Here is a 19997-nt window from a genome sequence, read left to right as displayed (position 1 = left end):
TATGCTCAAGAGCTTTGGATCCACGTGATTTTCTTTCCCTTATGATAAGCGGCTCAAAACACTGCGGGATTCCTTCTATTTAGAGGGTATTTGTACTCAGTTTATCGGCTTTAATCTGTTTTTGTCTCTCTTCAATATCCCTAGCAGTTGCCACCTCTTACTCCCTTCAGCAGCCTCCCTCCCAACATCTACTCTAGGAAATCAGCTGTGATGAGGGGCCCTGGGGCAGTCACAGACGATGCAACTAAGGCAAAGACAGGGTCCATAATTTGCCCGAGAAGATCAGCTTCAACCCCCAACAATGTGTGTCACGTCCCTGTGTTTAACACTTATGCTAAGCAAGATAACTTTTTGTAGATTATGGTTATAAACAGATGAGGTATAAAAATACATACAAAGACACACATCTACTCTAAGATGCTCACTAACTCCACTATTTTGTTTCTACTTATTTCTATTAAAAAATATTAAGAACCTCTGCAGTCAGTATAGCAAAATGTTACTGGGCTTTAAATCCAGAACATAGAGGTGTTAAATGTGTCATTACTCATACTTATTTGTATGTTCACAATACAAAATTATTTGAAAGTCCCTCTCACCTCCCTCTACTCACTACTGGCTCTCACCTGAGCTCCCAGACCACACATCTAACAACCTTTCACTTTACCCACAGCTGAACTCATCAGTTTTCCGCAGAACTCCCTCTGCAGCTTTCCCTCCTCAGAGCACAGAAGGACCATCATTTACCTCATTAATCCACCCAGAAACCTGGGCCTTACTCCATCCTGCATTCACAGCCAGCCTTCATCCTTTCCTTTTTACCATCTAAACATGCCTTCAATATGTTCGCTTTTAAACACTGACCGTCCCACCGCTCAAGTGGAAGCCACCAACACTGCCCACCTGGACTCACGAGTCTCCTAAGTGGCCCCACAGCCGCTCTCCCCTACTTGAGACAAATGGGACTGTGCCACTCCCGCGCTTTTTGGACTCTTTTAAGACCCACTCTTCTTAGAAGAAACTCCAAGTTCTTCACCAGGTGAAAGTCTTTGCCATGAAATTGTCACCTCAGGGAGGGCAGGACCCGCCCTCTCCCCTCGGCCCCGCCCTCTGGCAGAGCATCAGCTTGGGAGGACCTGCTGAGCTACACCAACCTGTATTCTAAACCTGGTCTGAGTTCTTAGCAAACTGCTTCACTTATCCATACAATTCCAAGGTAAATTAGAAAGATTTTAGATGTTGAGCTAGACTATTGATTTTGGGATTTTGCACTAGCAACCTGCAAGGACATGTTCTAAAGATTCTGTCTTCTTAAAACCACACCCAGGTTAAAGGAGTATTTGTGGAATGTCTTCGGAGGAAAAGGGACTGTACTTTTACAGGCTTTATGTTTTATAACATGAACAACCCGGACAGGGTCACAAATGGAACCGCCTCACAAGTGACAGAAGACAGGTGAGAGGCACAAAGCAACGGGTTGCAAAGATGGTAAGAGTAAACATGATTCTCCAACCCCCCCAAAAAATTTTTGAAACAACCAAAAATTCTGAATTTTAAAAGTAAAAGAGTATCATATAGAGAAATGAAATAAATAATGCTCTTCATCAGGGTTTCAAGATCTCACTCCAGAGTTTTTAGCAGGCCATACTGAATCCTAGCACAGAAAAATCAAATGGACTTGTAGTGAGAAAGTTCCAGGAAAACTGCAGTAATTCCTCCACTTGTGTAAGGACATACACTCACCTGCTGAAGGTGAATGTAAACCGCATTCTGGATAAATTCGAAAGCTTCCAGGCTCCGCTTCTGGATGCCAAGGACATGGACAGCTTGGAAGCATGCTTCTAACTCAGTCACCGGCATTTTTACACTGCAGGGGAAACGGAGGCACCCAGTCAAGAGCAGAGATGTTCCTGTCATGTCTCACAGGCCGTGCCTCGGGGATTCAGTGCCCTGCAGCAGCCCGGCCCCAGGCAAGGACCAGCAGCGTTTTCCACCCAAGCAGGAGGGGCACTGTGCTTGAGAAAGCCCATCTCCGATGGGGGCAAGAGGGGCTGGTGGGGTTCAGTGAACCTATAAATGCCCACAGAAATATGCCTGCATTCATTCAAGTGATGCAAACAACTGTAGCAGGCTATTTAACAAAATTTCAATTGTCAGTGGAAATTTTGCCATTCCTTTCCGCTTGTCCCCTGCACTCTGAGACAGGCTTAGGCTCTCTTACACCTGCAGCTCTGTGCAATAGTTGTGAAGTCATTTTACTTTACAGATACCACGGTTCTGCCCAGGGTGATATCCAGCCCAGAGAGGTGGCCCAGGCCAATTTAAAGCTATGTGGCTTGCGTGCAGGGACAATTACAGGAGCTGGTTCCGGAGCCAGGCCCCTCCCCACCTCTGCTCCCCTCTCTCCCGAGGCCCCGCTGCCAAGCACTCAGGCTCCGTGATCTTAAGTCCTACTCTTCTACTCTACTCCAAACCCTTTTCCTTTTCTTTTTTTTCCCTAATTATTCCCAGCTGGAGTGATTTTTCAATCTCAATATCTGAAAAAATTCCTGCAGCCGAAAAAGAGGTCTTCAGAGGTCAATGCCCATATGCTGGTTCCTGAAGAGAGCCCCTGGCTACGGGGACCCTCACCAACACTCACGGGGCATCAGAGATGTTGCAGGGTCGGCCACCCCCTACAAGAGTTTGCTGTCACCCCAATGCCTGCACAGCATCCCTGCTCACAAAATATAGTTGGTACACTTATCGGTTATTAAGAAGCAAAATTACAAAATTGCTCATATTTCTTACTAATATTATCTATGAAGCTGGAAACGGAATTGTAATAAAATGTAACAGTTTTTACCCTATGTTAAATCTGTTCCTTTGAGTTTAAACCTGTGCCCTGTTTCCTAGGCTCAGACTTGGTAGCTCTGCACCATTTGAAAAAGAAAGTTGCCTTTAGCCTGAAATCTGCAGGAAAGCCTATTCTCCTGGCTCTGATCTTTAAAAATGTTAGCTCATCTGCACTTCTGTAGAGATGGCAAGTTGCATAATAGAGAATAGCCTTTGTTTTTTTGGAGGTTTTACAGGGGTACCATGATTTGATCCACATGGACAGCTGTAAGAACAGCGGATTCAAAGGACAAACAATTCATAAAGCAAGAAGTATGCAACAACCAACCACAACCCCCCCCCCCTTTTTAGTATAAAAGGAGACTGAATTCTTACTTGGGGAAGATAGTTCTCCAGGACATCAGTCTGCCGTCTTCTGGGTCTGCCAGCATTGCAAGTGAAGTCACTATTCCTTGCTCCAACACCTCATCTCCCGGTTTATTGGCCTGTCATGCGGCGAGCAGAACGAGTTTGGACTCGGTAACAAAATGACTGCATTGGAGGTAGTATGTCTCCAATGTTTCCTCGTTTCCAATATGTAACATGCACATCATTTATGATCTAGTGCAAATAATTCATCAAAGACAACCACAAAAAGAAACTATACTCACCTAGCTATCAACACTGAAGTCACAACCTGTCAATTTTATATGATGTTGAACAACACAATAGAAAAACCTAACATAGGGAGTTGATTCCACGGAAATAAAATTATTTCTACTCCTTCAATACTTTTTCTTTTCTTTTCTATTTTATTTTGTTTTGCTTATTGAAAGGAAAATAAAAGTCAAGTCATTTTATTTCACGTATTTTTGTTATAGCTACATTCTTTAAATACTACAAAGAGATTTAAACTGCAAAAAAAATTGTTCATATATTAGTATAAAGATATATACACAATCAATGGGGATTAGGAAAGGAATGGACATTTACTAAAAATCCACTGCAATCTTGTCTTTTACAAGCATATCCTGGAATATAAGCTGTATGATCCAGGGGGCCCCATCCCCATTCTCACTGTTGAGTCCCTTAGCAATCAACTACTAAGGCACCAGCATAGAACCATGTGATCAGTATTTTAGGAATAAATTTGGGAATTAGCACATTCAATTCTAAAACAAAAACCCTAAAATAAATACTGAACTTATTTACAGATAAAGAAAATTGGAACCAAAAAAGTAGTTATTTCCCCAAGGTCACAAAGCTAATAACTGGTAAAGACAAGATTTGAACTCATCTGCCTGATTCTAAAAACTAAGGTGGAAATCCCATTCGACTGGGGAGGGTCCAGCAGCAGAGCCTATCACCCTATCTTTGTTCAGATCTAGCCTTAGACAGCCTGAGACAGCACCCCATTCCTATGGAACTCGAGGGCAAATGATAACAATAAGGATTTTATATCCAGTGGTTTGTTAGGTCTCATTTATATAAAGTGTCAGCAGGTCAGCAGAAAAACTCTGGAAAATATGAGTGGGTCCAGAGCTTTCTGCTGATTAGTAACTCAGTCTCTCAGGACATAGTGACCTTCCCATGAGAGGCCTCATGGACATAAACTAAAGGCAGCTGAGCAATGAAAACTAACAAGAACCTGGAACTCAAGCAAGAAGGTTCCCTGCCATCCCCCACCCAGTTGCCTCTTCACCCGCATGGACACGATGGCAGGAGACCCAGATTCTTGTCCAAGTTACATCATCATGGATTCTCATCCATAATAATGTATGACTCTATGCCGCCTTATGTCCATTAAAACTCAAATATGATAACACCAATATCTCAGCAGAATATCTATGTCTCCACTTCCTGTCTTCTAATAGGAGAATATTTTTATGGACAAAAAGCAGAAATCCAATTTAAAAAACCATGCACGAAGCCAGGTGAAATTCTGCTTAAGAGACTGCTCTCACGCTGAGTAAATGAAAACTCAGAAAAAGTGGCCCTTCTCCCTCAGTAAATGGGAGGTAGCCTGATGTGTGTGTGTGTGTGTGTGCACGTGTGTGTGTGTGTAAATCAAATACAATGAATTCTGGGATGTGTACAGTTTTTTTAAGTCACTGTCATTTCATGGGAATGAGCCAACATTTAAATAATTTGAATCTAGTGTTCTGAGAGAGTCTCGGGCTCTTGGTGGAGGAGGTGAAAGGGGAGAGTGAAGGAGGAAAGAGGTACATGAAGCAAAGAAGTAAGAATACTGCCAGGGAAAGGCAAGACGTTAGTTTTGTTCTTCCTTGCACCACATACAAATTAGGGACTCGCTTTCTGCTGATGACTTATCGAGCACTGAGTTGCAGGAGAAGAGGGGACAGCTCATTGCTCACTGAGCTTGTGACTGTACGTGGCATCTTATAGACACAAATCATTTACCCTGATCAAACACTCTAGCAGCAGGCTGTAATTCTTCTCTTTTGAGAGACAACAAAGCAGGAGTTCAAACAGGATGCATAACTTGACAAAAGTCAGAGGTCCAGTAAACTAAAGAGGATTAATTCAAACTCAGATCTGAATGCAGAGTCTGATCTTCCCACTCCCAGGACTGGAAAATCCTTAACACAGGCTCCCCAGCTCCCCTGCATTGTTCCTGGCACCAAGCATTTGCCATGGCAATGGTCACCATTTCTCACAGACACAGCGCTCTGTGCAGCAAATGACCTTGATCAGACCTTGATCATCTACCTGCCACGCCCACCAGGCTTCACCATACAGGCAGGAAAGCTGGCTTTCAAGTGCATACAAAGCCATTCCTTGTCTAACCTGGGCTCTTCTGTGGTTTCTCCAGCCTAAAGGCAGCCATGAAACTGCTCACAGTTTGTACATGAGCCACACTACCTCTCTCCATCTGTCTCCCCACCTATACTACTTAGCTATGAACATTTTGAGAATCTTCGACACAAATTTTTAAAAACAAAAAAGAAAGGATTCTGGAACAACTACTTAATACTTACAATTTTAAATGACAAATTACAAAGTGAGTATTTACAAACCGAATCTTCCTTTCTAAATTTCAGTTTTAAGCATTTAAAAATATAATAGCAAAAAATTTTCACTTACAAAATTGACAAAAACATAAACTATAATCTGGAATAAGTTAAAAAATAATGCCCATGTTCTAAATGGAGAAACTTCAGGGCTGTACTGAGGGGTAAAGTAAGAGGTGAGAATGTAGAGACATCAACAAATTGCATGGAGGAAAGCAGTTTTGTAAAGATGTAAGTTCTCATCAGAATAATTCAAAACTTACTGAAAACTCCCATGACAACTCCAATCTGATTTTTTTTTAACTTGAACAAAATATTTTGGAATTCTTCAGGAATAATAAAATCATAATACTAGACAAGAAAATTTGGGATGGAAGAAAAGAATGAAAAAAAATTCAGACTGCCAATTGTTAAATAAATTTTTACAATATGTAAGTTATGGTGCTGGAGTAAGAAAGGCAGATTGACAGAAGGGAACCATGAGCTCAAAAAGAGACTCTAGTGTACATAAGTATTTTGTAAAGGTGGGATTTCAAATCAAAGAGAAAAGTATGACTTCAGTAATTGTCCTGAGACAATCAGACAATCACCTAGAAAGAATAAATACTATTCCTCTCATAAGGACCACAAGATAATTTACAGACAGTGATGTAAATATAAAAAAGTACTAATAACAGCAAATACAACACTTTGTTCTTATTAACTCAACTTACCCTTACATTAACAAGTACTATTATCATCTCCATCTTAGAGATTAAAAAAAACCTACAGAGGAGATTTATTCCAGTATAAGAAATTATTTTTAAGAATAATTTCAGAGATAAAATACATAAGGAATACATTTATTATCATAAGAATATTTTGAGACACTACCAAAATTAAAATCCTCCTAAACAAAATGAAAGGCAAGAAATGACAAGAAAAAGCTCTGTGATACATGTTGTTGAAGACAAGAAGTTAATGTTCATAACATACAAAGAGCTGTCACAAAGCAACAAGAAGCTCCCCCACTTAAATGTGTGCAAAGGATAAAAGGAATCATTCATTTTAAAAAAGTCAAATGGCTAATGAGTGAAAAATGCTCAATACCTCACTGGTCATCAAATGCAAACTAAAACAATGAAAAAGCACTTTTGCTCATCATATTGGCAAATATTTTTAAAAGATATTCTATCTAGTGTCCATCTGTGGGAGAAGAAACCATGAGCGACATTTTCAGAGGACGACATGTCAATGGATATGTAAACTCTGAAAAACGTACGTACACACTGACTCAACACCACTTCTACGAATCGTTTCCTCTAGGAAAAAACAAATTTAGTCCAAAAAGATGTACCCATCAGGGCATTTACACAGCACTGTTTACAATGGTGGGAAGAAAAACTGAAGTGAAATCATATCCAGCAATAGAGAATTGGTTACATAAGTAATTGTGCATCTTTTCATTCCCCTATGGAAGGAATTTCTAGAGTTACTTGAATGGAGTCTGTGATGAATGTAAATGTCACATCCAGGGACTAAATTTCCAGAAGCCTTAACTAAAGGAATACTCATAAAAGATCACAGGAATGTCTGTACAAGAAGGATGCCAGTCAAATATCCTTTCTGACAGTGGAAAATGGAGAAAACTTAACTGTCCACCATCAAGACAATGATGCGTTAAATCACGACGAGCTGCGAGCAATGAGGGAGCCGGCGTTTTGCCGTGGTCCAGGGCCTTGTCCACAGCATTCTCTCACCAAAGGTGTGCGTGGGAAAGAGACCACACCCGCAAATCAGGAGACCCCTCCACTCTATCTGAAAGGACCTTGTGAGTCTGGAGTGGGAGGACGTCTATGATATACACCTGAGTGATTAAAGCGAGCTGCAGAAAAACATATAGTATGGTCTCATTTTTAAATAAAGCATATATACACACACGTATACATGGAATTCTCATATGTGTGTATATATGTATGTCATAGGCATAAAGGTCATGAAACATATATATCAAATTTTCAACAGTTTTTACTCTTCGGAAATAAGGGGAAGGGAGGTAGGGCCTTCCTCTACCACCACAGTTCTCTTTTCAGTATTTCAGTTAAGTATACTTGGAATTTAAAAGTTTATTTAAGTCCGAAGTAAAATGGACAATGCCTCCACAAGACAGAATGCTATACTGGTCATCAAAAATCATGCCAGAGGAGATAGAATATTGTAGAAAAACATATAAAAAGCCGAATGGAAAATGGAGGTGTCCACACAGTAAACAGTCACAGAGTGCTCTCTGGTTTTTTATGACAGAGGTGATCCACACTGATGAAAATATACGTTAACGTGTTAATTATTATCTTTGAATAGCGGGACAAGGATAGCCTTTTTTGCCCCCTTTTTCAGAGTTATTATTTTAAATGCACATTCTTTTTCATCTGAAAAAAAGCATTTTTAGGTGTGTAGTACTATGCATTGGAGAATAATACAAGAATACTTAGAGAAACAAGTAACTAGGAGACAAAGCAGCAGCATCACACAATGTAGGACGGGCGATCCTGATTAACACCACGAAGTTACATAAGGACCCATAAAGTGAGAGCACCTGCTGTAACAGGGCGTGGCCCCCTTCTATTTGTCAGCAGTGTCTTCAGGGCTGAGGCAGTTCTGAGCACGGCCAGTGTCAGTGCTGGTGTCTTGATTGATGCTACTGGGGGTGAGGGCACCTGCAAGCCGAGAGGAAGAACAGAAATCATCCTCTGCCTTTTCTGTCTTGTTTCTTTGTTACTTTAAAAGAGAGCCATATATAAGATAAACCGTGTATCTCCCCAAATGAAATTTCAGTAATGAAACCGTTTTTAAAGACTTCACAGCTTATATTCTGCCTATAACTGTCATTTCAACAAAGATCTTATTTATTAAATGTTAATTAACTCAGTTAATTAACTCCCTGTTGAAACATTCTAGTAAAGAACATGAAATGCAGTATGTAAAAGAACCACACCTGCAGTGACTAGCTCAGCTGTCTTGACGGCAGTGCAGTCAGCCCCCACCATCCCGTGGCCCTGAGCTCCTGATGCTGGTAAGAGATTACGCTGCCGCCTCAGATGGAGAGAAACGGTGAAAGCATTTCTTGAACCCTACAGCACTGACAAAACATAACTGACAAATCCCAGGCCCCTTTGAGGCTCTCATTTTCTGTTTCTGGCCAACCCCCATCAATGAGCAGAACCACCCAATCCCCGAGCCATGGGACTCACGTGGGAAGCAGTTTTGGAGAAATTTCCAGGTATAGAATGTAACCAACTATACATAGAACTCTGAAAAAAGAAAAGATGCCATACTCTGATTTTGGAAGACACTCAAAATATTCTCCTAAGCCTTAGTAGCTGGAAAGGCTGGGCTTCTCCTAAGTCACTTATTTATTTCACAGCCAGTAAGCATCTCCCTCAAATCCTGCTTCCCTGTGTCTGCTGGGAGCTTGAAGCACACTGCTGCTGTCGATCTTATAAGTCACATGGCAGAGGCATGTGTCTCACGCCTGCAACCCTCACACAGGCTCGCCTCCTAGCCTCACTGTCTGAACTGGGCCCCATTTTCTCACCTGTTTATTTGGTATCTGTTCTTCTGTAAGCTATCTGAAATGCGTTTTGGAACATGTCAGAAGAAGCAGTGGGTTGAGAAATGGACAGATTGAGAGGTGAGAGATGGGCAGACAGAGAGAGAGACTCCAAGAAAAGGGGAACAAATAAAATTTCCTATGCAAAACCCTCTTCTAATCAGGGAAGGAAACCACCACGGAAAAGTGTGAAGAGGCAGGTAGCTTAGGACTGTTTCCTGGATTCCATGAAAAGTAACACCAAGAGATGAGAGGGTAGAACTTTAAATAGTAAAAGAAAAAAAGCACGCATGCTTGAAAAATATATCTACAATATGTACTTTCTAAAGAATAGACTGAAATCAGCAGGACCCAATAACACTATACTTGGGTATTTACAGAAGTGAGAATCCCATCTCCAAACCACAAGGCATCCCTTCAGAGCACTGACAGTCTACATGGGGCGGTCATAAAGCCATCACCGCAAAAGCTATGCTACCCTGCACTTACGAGGAATGAGCAGCTGTGCTCAGGCTGCCCACGCGCGTCATTTACACCCCACAGCACCTCTACGGGGGGGACGCCTAGCGAGCCCCGTCTCTGCAGGACAGAAAACCAGTTCTGGAGAGGCTAAGCCAACTTACCAGTTCTCCATCTCACAGGACTGGTCTCTCCAGAGCAGGACACGAACTCGGACCCACGATTGTAACCATGGTACTACAGTGCTTTGTGTGCTGTTTGTGTGTATAATACATTTGTTTCTATCATGAAAGGTTATTTAATAAATGATCGGTTGTCTTGTCTATCTCATTAGCTCACAATCAATCTTTATACTGTTGAATTGTACTCTTTTCCCCTGAAGAAAGGAACAGAAACAGCGGGGGTCAGAAAGAGGTGGGGCTCCATTCTTTATCTGGGATCTCATCTCATTGAAGTCCCCAAACAGGGAAAAGGAGCAAATGTTCTCTTTATCTTTTAAAGAGAGGGCTCCAGTGATGGTGACTTATTCAATTACAAAATCAAGGCTGGGGAAAGGGCACATGCAGCAACTAGAGCAGTATCAGCTGTAGGAAGGTCAAAAGTGCTCATGGGAGGGCTCAGGGGGCAGCCTCATTTAATTTCAATCAATAAAACTATAACAAACTCTAAAAATACTGGCCTACAATGGATTAGCTCTTTCTTGACATCTAGCAAGTTTCCACAGCCCACATGTAACATTATCGGGAACCAGTGAAAGGAAGAGTCCACAGACAAGGAAAATCAATGCCACAGGCAGGCTGAAACCCAGGCTGGAGTTTAGGAAGAGAAAGGGCATAGTTAAGAACTGGGGAAAGGCTGGGGAAAAAAATCATCACAAGGACTCTCAAGCATCATCCAACAATCATATAATCATTCATTCAAGAGAGAGTTACTGAGGTCGTATTCTGTGCAAGATTGTACAGCGGGTGAAGCAAGAGCGCAGCGTCCATGGTGGCAGCAAGTTGCGGGGCTCAAATACACTTCTGATCCCAGTACCTTGCACACTTGTCCTCAATATAAAGGCAAAGATAATTAAAGTAAAATAATACTCTGTAAACTCAAAGCATTGTTGAAAAAAAAAGTTAAAGAAGACCTAAATACCAGGACAGACACTCCACACACATTCCCCTATCAAAAGAAAGTGCTCTTGGAATGGCAGTGCTCCCCAGAGCGATCCGTATATTCAACGTGGTCTCGATCACAATCCCAGCGGGCTCCTCTGCAGAAACTGACTATCTGCTGCTACAATTCATATGGGAATTCGAGGATCTCAGTAACCTATACGTATTTGAAAAAGAAAAATTTGAGAGGACTTATAATTCTCAATTTCAAACCTTACAACTGTATCTCCAGGTGAGATTAGAGGCCATTGTGAAGTTATTACTGTGTTAATCCTTATTTACTAAATTCTCTACAATGAATATTACTGTTACAATAAGAAAAATAAAAAGTAAGTTATCCTTTAAAACATGCACACCAATTCATTCATTGGGAAAAGTTATTCTATCAATTAAGAGATAAATATCTATTGAAAAAGGACAACTTAAAAACAAGAGTGCATTTGCATTTTTCATAAATTGAAAACTGAAAAGCACAAAGACGTCAAGTTTCTAGGGAGACCAATGCAACATATTAATAGTTATTTTCAGAAATTCTAATTTAACAATGAAAACTCTGGAAAGGGAAAATCGTGACTGAGAGCCAACTGCAAACACATGGAGAGCAAAGGCCTAGAAATCACAGTTCCTTTAACTCTGCTCCTAACACAATAGGAGAGGAAATTCCTCACTGAGGGGACAGTGGAATCCCATGCATAAGACAGGATACACAGTACAAACTGCACTAGAATTGGGGGTGATTTTTTTAGAAGAATTCTAAAGTTACAAAATTGCTGAAAAACTATTAAAACACTGACAGAAAGATTAAAACACACAGTCATATATATTATATAGAAACATATGTAGTCTGCTCCCATGTTGCATAGAAATACAAATATATTTGTTCATTTATGGGCACTTATGACTTTATCCCTGGTAGAATATTTCAACTAAAACAAATAATCAATATAACACTCCTTTGTCAAATCTACTTGATAAGTTACTCTGCTATGTAAACATAATGTGTCTAAGATAGATCTAAAATTAGTGAAAAAGAGCTTTGTATGGCTTCTTGAACTATTCTCAAAATTCAAAGCTTAATTTTAAAACAGATCTGAACAGTAATTCTATATTACCTTTTCCGTCGTGAAATGAACAACACAGTCTGTTGTCAAAATTCTGTCCTTACAATGATTCACGAGCACCGTATCCTCACAAAACTGCTGGACAGCAAGGCACTATCCAGACACTGTGACCCAACAAATGAAACACAATGAAGACAGTGACCCTATTTTGGAGGGCTTATAGTCTGTGTCAACACCAGGGTTTTATTTGATTGGTTTGATTGGTTGGCAAAATAAAATCAATCAAGTACTTTCTTCTTTGAGCATTCTATAAGTCATGACTCTGCTGTTAGTGTCATGAGCAGGAAAGACTTAAGCATGACTTGATTAGATCAACTAGCAACAATCATCACTGGAGAGTGAGTAATAAAGAAGTTAACTGATAGCAATGCTTCTCCCTACATGAGACCTAAAATAAATCGACACTGATATCCGAAAAGAAAATGAGAATTTGAGGTCCCCAATAAGAAAAAAATCTAACAAGAAATCAAAAAAGTAAAGATTTTTTCATTAACGTTTCCTGGAAAGATTGGAGCATGGTGGTGTTGAGCTCAGATGCTAGGGAAAAACATGAGGGTCTGAATTCCCACAGCACCGGGTAGCTTTGACACTAATATGTCAGTCAAATTCTGTGCATCTCAGTCTCCGATGCATAGACTGGGGACAACAACCGCACCCATCTCCTAGAACGGTCCTAAGAATTAAGTTATTTTATATATACAAGTTTTAATAAAATACATCAGATATTAAATATTACCCCAAAAGCACAAGGAAAAATGAAAACAGAGATAAATTCGAGTTCATTAAACTTTAAAACTTTGCTTCAAAAAACACCATCCAGAAAGTGAAAAAACAACACTCAGGAGAAAATTTTTTCAAATCATTTATCTGATAAGGAATTTGTGTATCAAAAAAAAAAAATTCCACAGCTCAACAATAAAAAGGCAACTCAATTAAAAAATGAAAAAAGAATCTGAAAAGATATTTTTCAAGGAAAATATACAAATGGCCAATAAGCACAATGAAACGGTGTTCAATAACATTAGCTCTAAAGGAAATCAAGTCAAAACAACTAGGAGAAACCGCTTCACATTCACTACAATAGGTTAAAATCAAAAAAAGATTAACAAGCACTAATGAGGACACAGAGGAAGCGGAGCCCGCAGCCATTGCTGGTGAGGATGTAACACAGCGTGACCACTTTGGAAAACATCCTGGCACGTCCTCAGAGAGTTGAACATTTGGCTTCTGAATGATCCAGCAATTCTGCTTCCTGGGCACACAAGTAAGAGAACTGAAAACAAATGTTAACATAAAAACTCCTACAGGAATATTCACCATTACTTTTCGCCATTAATTTTCAGAGCCAAAAAACAGAAACAACCCAAATGTCTATCACGTGATGAATGGGTAAACAAAGGGGTCCAGCCATACAGTGAAATATTATTCAGCAATGGCAAAGCATAGAGTACTGACCCAGGCCACAACGTGGACAAACATTGAAAACGTTACTCAGTGTGAAAGAAGTCAGTCAAAATAGACGGTTCCACTTACATGAAGTGACTCGATTTGCATGAAATGTTCAGCACAGGCAAATCCACAGAGACAGAAGAGTGGCTCCCTGGGGCTTGGGGAGGATGGGGAAGTTGATAATGTCTGCTTATGCGTACTGGGTTTCCTGTTGGGGGGAATAAAATATTCTAAGATTGACTGGGATGCACATTTCTGGGCATAGAGTAAAATCCGCTGTACATTTTAATGGGTGATTTGTATTAAAACTGTTAAGAACAAAAGCACCTCGGATTAGTACCTTCCATAGTAAATGCAAATTGCTAACATTTATTACAGGAAGAAGAAACTGCCCTCAGCATGAAAGCAGGAGATCAGCAAATATTAGTTAACCGAAATTGGACAAGAGCATTTCACTTGAAACTGTTGCTGAGTGTACAAGAAATATTCAGACATGACAAGGAAAATCAGTTTGACATCACGAAGAAGCATTCTGCTTCAAATGCAAATCAAGGATTCGGCAAGCCCAGCTGCTACAAATGACCAGAGAAGAAACCTGGTTCTTAAAACAAGCACCAGAGCCAACAAGGAAATGGTGGTGAGGAAAGCAGGCGGCCTAAAATCTGGAACAGTGTGCTACAAATAATTTCTCCACTGAAAATTCAAAAATAAAATGAAAGTGATGTAATGCTGTGTTGAACTCACGTGAATGGGCTTCCTGCAGTGCTTGACAGTTCTGTAACCCCGAATGACTCAGGAGAATCAGCATGGCTCCTGGGAGTCCCCAAGTAACTGCCCATCAGCACGCTGACCACCATCACATCTGCCAGGGTTGAACTGCAGAGAAGAGAGCAACCTCTGAAAGGCACAGGGAATGTTGACAAGGGAATAAAAGGCTGCGGTCAATCCTGGGACAGAGGCCCTGTGAGCAGAGGCCAGAAGGCTGCAGGTGAACTGGAGTGGCCCTGGGGCAGGAAGGGACCACAGGGGAGCATATCTCAATTATCTCCTCTCTCTCCCTCGGGTAGGAGGGATAAAGCCTGCATCCTTCTCACCTGGAACTGTGGGTTCTGGCTGGCGGAAGTCTTACCGACACGGAATGAATTTCTCAAGACTGCGGAAAAAGGAAAGAAAGCGAGAGGGATTAGGGAGCCAAATCCACGAGTCTCTCAAATGCTCCCATATTTATTGTGTATAATCAAAGTAAAAAGTCAATAACAGTTGTGAGATAGTAGGCAGGAACTTGGGGAAAGAAGGGATGAGACAGAGATTGTAGACTCCACCATGAGTACTAAGGCTTAGTTTACCTTTAGGGAAGTCATGGGCTGAGGGGAACAAGATACATTTTTTAGACATGTTCATTACAAAGCAGACCACCAGACCAGCCTGGTCCCTGTTTTGGGGATAATAGACTATCTAACACCACGCAGGCCTGGCGTTTATAGCTGAGGGCCTGGGTCATTGCTGTGCAATAAGCAGTGTGCTATCTATAACCTCAAATATGCAAGCAAGGCATTGTCTCTGCTTTTTATGGCAAGGAGACAGGAGTGAGGATGCACAGGTGTTTGCTTTAAAGCAGTTAATAAGCACATTTTTTCTTCTTAAAGTTGACAGGCGGCTGGGATGTGTTACAACTTGTTAACTCAATCATGGGCTCCCACATGGAACCATTATGGAGGACATCCTAGGATGAAAAATCCTGGCTCTGGATCTTTTCCTGCCAGCTTCGGCCACTCCAGCAGGGTCTAGACACATCCCTGAATAACGATCCCACAGAACCACCTAAACTCTTAACTCCTGGTGCTTGAAACTTAATTTTAGCTCTACACAACTTAATGTAGAAAAGTTTCAGAAATAAAAGATATTATATTCTTTTTATATCTCATCATAAGACTGATTTTTCTGATTGCTCTAAGCTGCTTCTACATGGTAAAGCACCTAATTCTGCAGGTGAATTCAGTACTTTCCTTTGGGCATAACTAGACAGTCTGGGCTGTCTGACTTCTATTAGTCAAATACCAATACACTTAATTGATTTCTTTGTTCATCAATTTCAGCCTGGAGGTGAGGGTCTATCACTATTTTCCTCAGCCCACCCTCTACTCTTTTCTCATCAGCATCTCAGGCCTCCTGAAAACAAAACAAAGCATTTGTTTCCCTTCATCTACACTTTCCACAAAGGCAACAGGAATCATCATGCCTAGAGAATGAATTCAACACAAATGTTAAAACAAAAATCTATAAACCTGAAGCAACTCCATCTCCGACTCATGATACACAATGACATGAGAGTAAGTGTGTCAGGTACAAAGCATGCGTGAGCCTGACCACCTCATTTCTATTCTTCAAAGGAAGGAAGGTTTTCGTATTTTTTATTATCATTCTTGGTCATTGTTTCTGATTAAGCCAAAAAAATTTTTATGAAATAATTAAGCACTGCAATAACAGATTTTCGCTATATCAATTACAGAAGGAATTCAGAGGGGATAGGAAAACCCACCTCTGTAAAAAATGCAAAATTCCTTCCCCTGTTAAGAACACGAATACAAAATGCAACAGAGAATTCAAATTCTTGTGGAGAGGACAAAAGCCACAGAATCAAAGCAAAGTCATTATTATGACTCAATCCAAAATTCACTGGACAAACATGCTCAATGCATTCAAATAATTTTTAAGGCACACTGCAAACCATTCACTTAATTATCTACAGGCTAGAGGAAGAATTTCCCTCTATAACAGACAACATAAATCAATAGGTTGCCCCACCAAACAAGGAACAAACATCAGGTTTTTTGCAGTTCTGATAAATCAGCAAGTTTTAAAGATCAAAATCCAGAAATTTTAAACATTCATTCACACCAGAATGACTCAAGCACTTAAAAAAAATAAATAACCCAAAGAAACTAAACACATTGATCACGTACCTGGATCAATGAGAAATTCTTGTACAGCTGGAAAAAAAGAACAGTCTATAGACTTATACTTGAAAAATAAAACTACTTTTAAAGATAACTGCTAAAACACATTTCATCATTCATGTTGCCTTGAAAAATCTGAGGCACTTGTCTCTGATCAGAAAAGCAATTCTGAGTATTAGTATGTTACAATTCAGTGCCAGTTTGCTTTAGAAGAAAAAAGAAAAGCTACTGTTTCTCATCTTGCACAAAGTTTAAAGAACCTCCCTGCCTCTATCTCCTCCCATTTTCTAAGCTCATGCTCCCCAACCCTTCTGAAACAATTATGAGAACCTCTTATTCCCACCAATATGCCAAATCACAAAAGAGTATCAATTTATTTGTGTAAATATATACCTACACCTTGAACTGGAGGAGAAAGATTTCAGAAGGCTATATGGAACTTATTGCTACATTCCTGAAATCACACACATACACGTTCACAGAGACACAGACATATACAAACTGAATTACTGGGCACTTCACAAGCTAAGGACTTACAACTTCTAGAAGATAACTTTGTAGTTAGTTTAAAATACAAAACGGTCAGCTTTTGAAAGCCTTGAACATTGCAAAATCATCCAAATATCAATGAGATCCAATTAGCCTTCTCTGTAGAATGTAATTCCCCATGATGGCAAAGCAGACCCTAAGAAGTAGTGGATCCAAGACTCGTGTTTTTCACTAGCTATGATCGTTTTAAAACACGTAAACAGATTTAGAAAGGTATGTCCCTATGACATTTATTCTTATTGAGATGGCATATGTTTTCAATTGTCTATGCAGAAAATAGGACCCATGATGGTGTTTAAGAAATATTTTGTGTATTGAAATATTTATTTTTAAGTGCAGACAAGGAGGGTGGGTATTACTCCATTGTAGAGCACCTGTTGTGCACGCACATGTTCCTGGCTTCAATCCCCTGTACCTTCATGAAAATAAATAAATACAAGTGCTTACTTAAAAATAAGAATAAATTTATATAAAAAAATAAATGCAGACTAAAAACCACTGCAATCTAGGAGCCACAATTATAATAAAAAACAAGTGTTTCTATCAAATATTGACTATACGCCAATCACAGAGACAACCACAAATCACACCTGACAACCATCACGTGTGATTCTCAGCAATCCTACTAAGTAGACACGGATGAGAAACCCGGCTCTGCGGATGAGGAGACGGAGCTCGGAGGAGCCGGGGACACTGACCGTCCTGCTCCCCGTGACACCGCGTCAGCCCAGGGCAAGCGCTGACAGAGCTGCACTGAGGGGACACCCAGCTGCATGGAACCATGGGGGATTGGGGAGTCCTAGAAAATACTCAAAAGTGTTCAATGAAAAACCAGCTCAAATATGTTACTCTGTGCCCCATCCTCTAAACACAGAACATGTCTGGGACCTTTTTGATGCCTCCGTGTCCTTTCTGCCATCATCAGTTACGTGCCCTCTCAGCGCGACCAGTCATGAACTGGACCCCATACGAAGTGCACTCAGATGGAAGAGCTTTAAAAGCTGTTTTATGAAGTTTGTAAGACTCTGTCTATTCCTCACACAGGCGGTCATCCAGCACTACTCACCGGTGCGGATGTACCACCTGAAATCACACCTTTCTGCTTTTTAAAATCCCTTCATGTAATACAGACTTTTAAACGGCAAAGAAGCAGCTCAACCACAGACAGTGGACATCTTTTCACCAAACGGACTCAAACAGCCCATCGGACTACCTGGAAGCCCTTTTCTTCTATTAAACCCACTTCCAGGTACTTCATCTGATTGGTGGACTCGGCCTCTGAATGGCCTACTCAGAGAGATCCCATCCTCACATCCGGGAGTGGGAGAGGACCCTGCTGCTGGGAGAAATCAGTGAGGAAGGTGGACATCCTCCAGCCATTTCTGCACGGGTAGAAATGCCACATGCTCAGAAATTATACCGTCAGCACCCCTCGGCTCCCATGGACTGGTTTCACATTAAGCAAACTTATGACACACTGATGCAAAAAAACCAGAAATTTAATTTATTAATGTAACAGGAGATGTGAAACTACAAACCAGATTGAAATATCAGAGTTCAACCATGAGTACAGATTCTCCTCCACGGCCCAATCTCGGGCAGGCAGTCACATGGCAAGCGTGGACAGAAGCAGAGCAGGAAGGGTTTCTAGATTAACTCAATGGACTAAATTTCTGTTATAAGAACAGATCTACTGCCTGGAAAACAATTAATGCCAATCACGGGGCACACTCCATGGACAGTGGCTGAAACACGACTGTGAGTACCTGTATAACTCCACTTTCCCTGTCCTTTCTGGTCTAACTGATGCAGAGGTACAGAGATCCAGGGATGCAGATACCTGTAAACACCCAAAGCCCATCCCTGGGAGCCTGGAAACCAGATAGCCAGGATTTAAATCCCAGCTCTGCCACTAGCTCTGTTACCTTGGCCAAATTACTTACCCTCTGTGTGACTCAATTTCCACACTGTAAACCTGGGATAACAATCAAATCTTTCTTACTCACTTGTTGTGAAAATTGGAGGATTCATTTCTGTAAAACTCTCAGAAAAGAATGTAGCACATTTTTGGTGCCCAACAAATTTCAATTTAATAAGAAAGTGATTTACAAGTCTCCCATCTAATCATCTTCTGTGTTTCATGACTATTCTGAGTCCCAAAGGAAATCCTTATTTCCCCTCTTATAAACTCTTGAGGAGCACCCTTCTGTTTCAAGCCACCACCTGTTTAATCTGAGGGGGGATTCCCTCCTCCCCACTCCTCTGGTCCATGGGAGACTGCTTCTCCCTTCACACCCCTGACCACTGGCCCACGGCTAGCCCTCCTCACACTAACAGATTGAGGTGTGAGTCCGGGGAGACAAGCAGGGCATATGAAAGCTTTCCTTCCCCTCCAGTGTTGGCCACCCTTAGGAAGCAGCCGGGATGCTCAGTTCCATGGCAAGACAGTCCTGTGCATTATGGGTCAGAATCTCTCAAGGGAATGCTCGCTGTGGACCAGAGTTACCTGGGACTGCGTAAGTCTCTAATTCTGGGACATAGTGTCATGACACTCACTCTCCCACAGCCCTGAATTTCATGGAGAACGTGGCTTCATCAGTAATAAAGGAGACATTTATCGCCTGCCTGTTCTTCTTTGTCATCTCTCAGTTGGCTGCTGGACACAACATGTGTATAAGTATTGGGTCCCCTTAAGCCCCAACATATATGAAGTAACAAAAATTCTGTGGCTTAACATTGGTTCAGGGCGACTGTCTAACTGTCCTGACTCTGCTGATGCTAAATTATGTGTATAGGAACTATGGAACCTCCTCAAATATCTTTCATCATAAAACCAGCTTTTCTTATTTTCCTGTTTCTCAGTAATT

The 19997-nt window shown here is 41.0% G+C and overlaps 1 protein-coding gene across 1 annotated transcript in view; it reads right to left on the bottom strand.

Moving 5' to 3' along the window:
• Positions 1-8421: 8421 nt before the first annotated feature.
• The window catches only part of LOC140694973 (uncharacterized), a 30881-nt gene continuing 19305 nt past the window's right edge, over positions 8422-19997 (bottom strand). The window contains exons 4-10 of the mRNA XM_072957969.1: positions 16588-16614; positions 14719-14777; positions 14369-14500; positions 13709-13832; positions 9077-9136; positions 8821-8978; positions 8422-8542 (exon numbers count right to left, since the gene is read on the bottom strand). Of these exons, the coding sequence (XP_072814070.1) occupies positions 14426-14500; positions 14719-14777; positions 16588-16614 (161 nt within the window). The 3' untranslated portion in view covers positions 8422-8542; positions 8821-8978; positions 9077-9136; positions 13709-13832; positions 14369-14425. The remainder of the gene's footprint in view (positions 8543-8820; positions 8979-9076; positions 9137-13708; positions 13833-14368; positions 14501-14718; positions 14778-16587; positions 16615-19997) is intronic.

The sequence above is a fragment of the Vicugna pacos genome, unplaced genomic scaffold, assembly GCF_048564905.1.
Source record: "Vicugna pacos unplaced genomic scaffold, VicPac4 scaffold_115, whole genome shotgun sequence".
Lineage (NCBI taxonomy): Eukaryota > Metazoa > Chordata > Mammalia > Artiodactyla > Camelidae > Vicugna > Vicugna pacos.
Note: the sequence above shows the minus strand (reverse complement) of the source record. Positions and strands in the feature narration are given on the sequence as shown.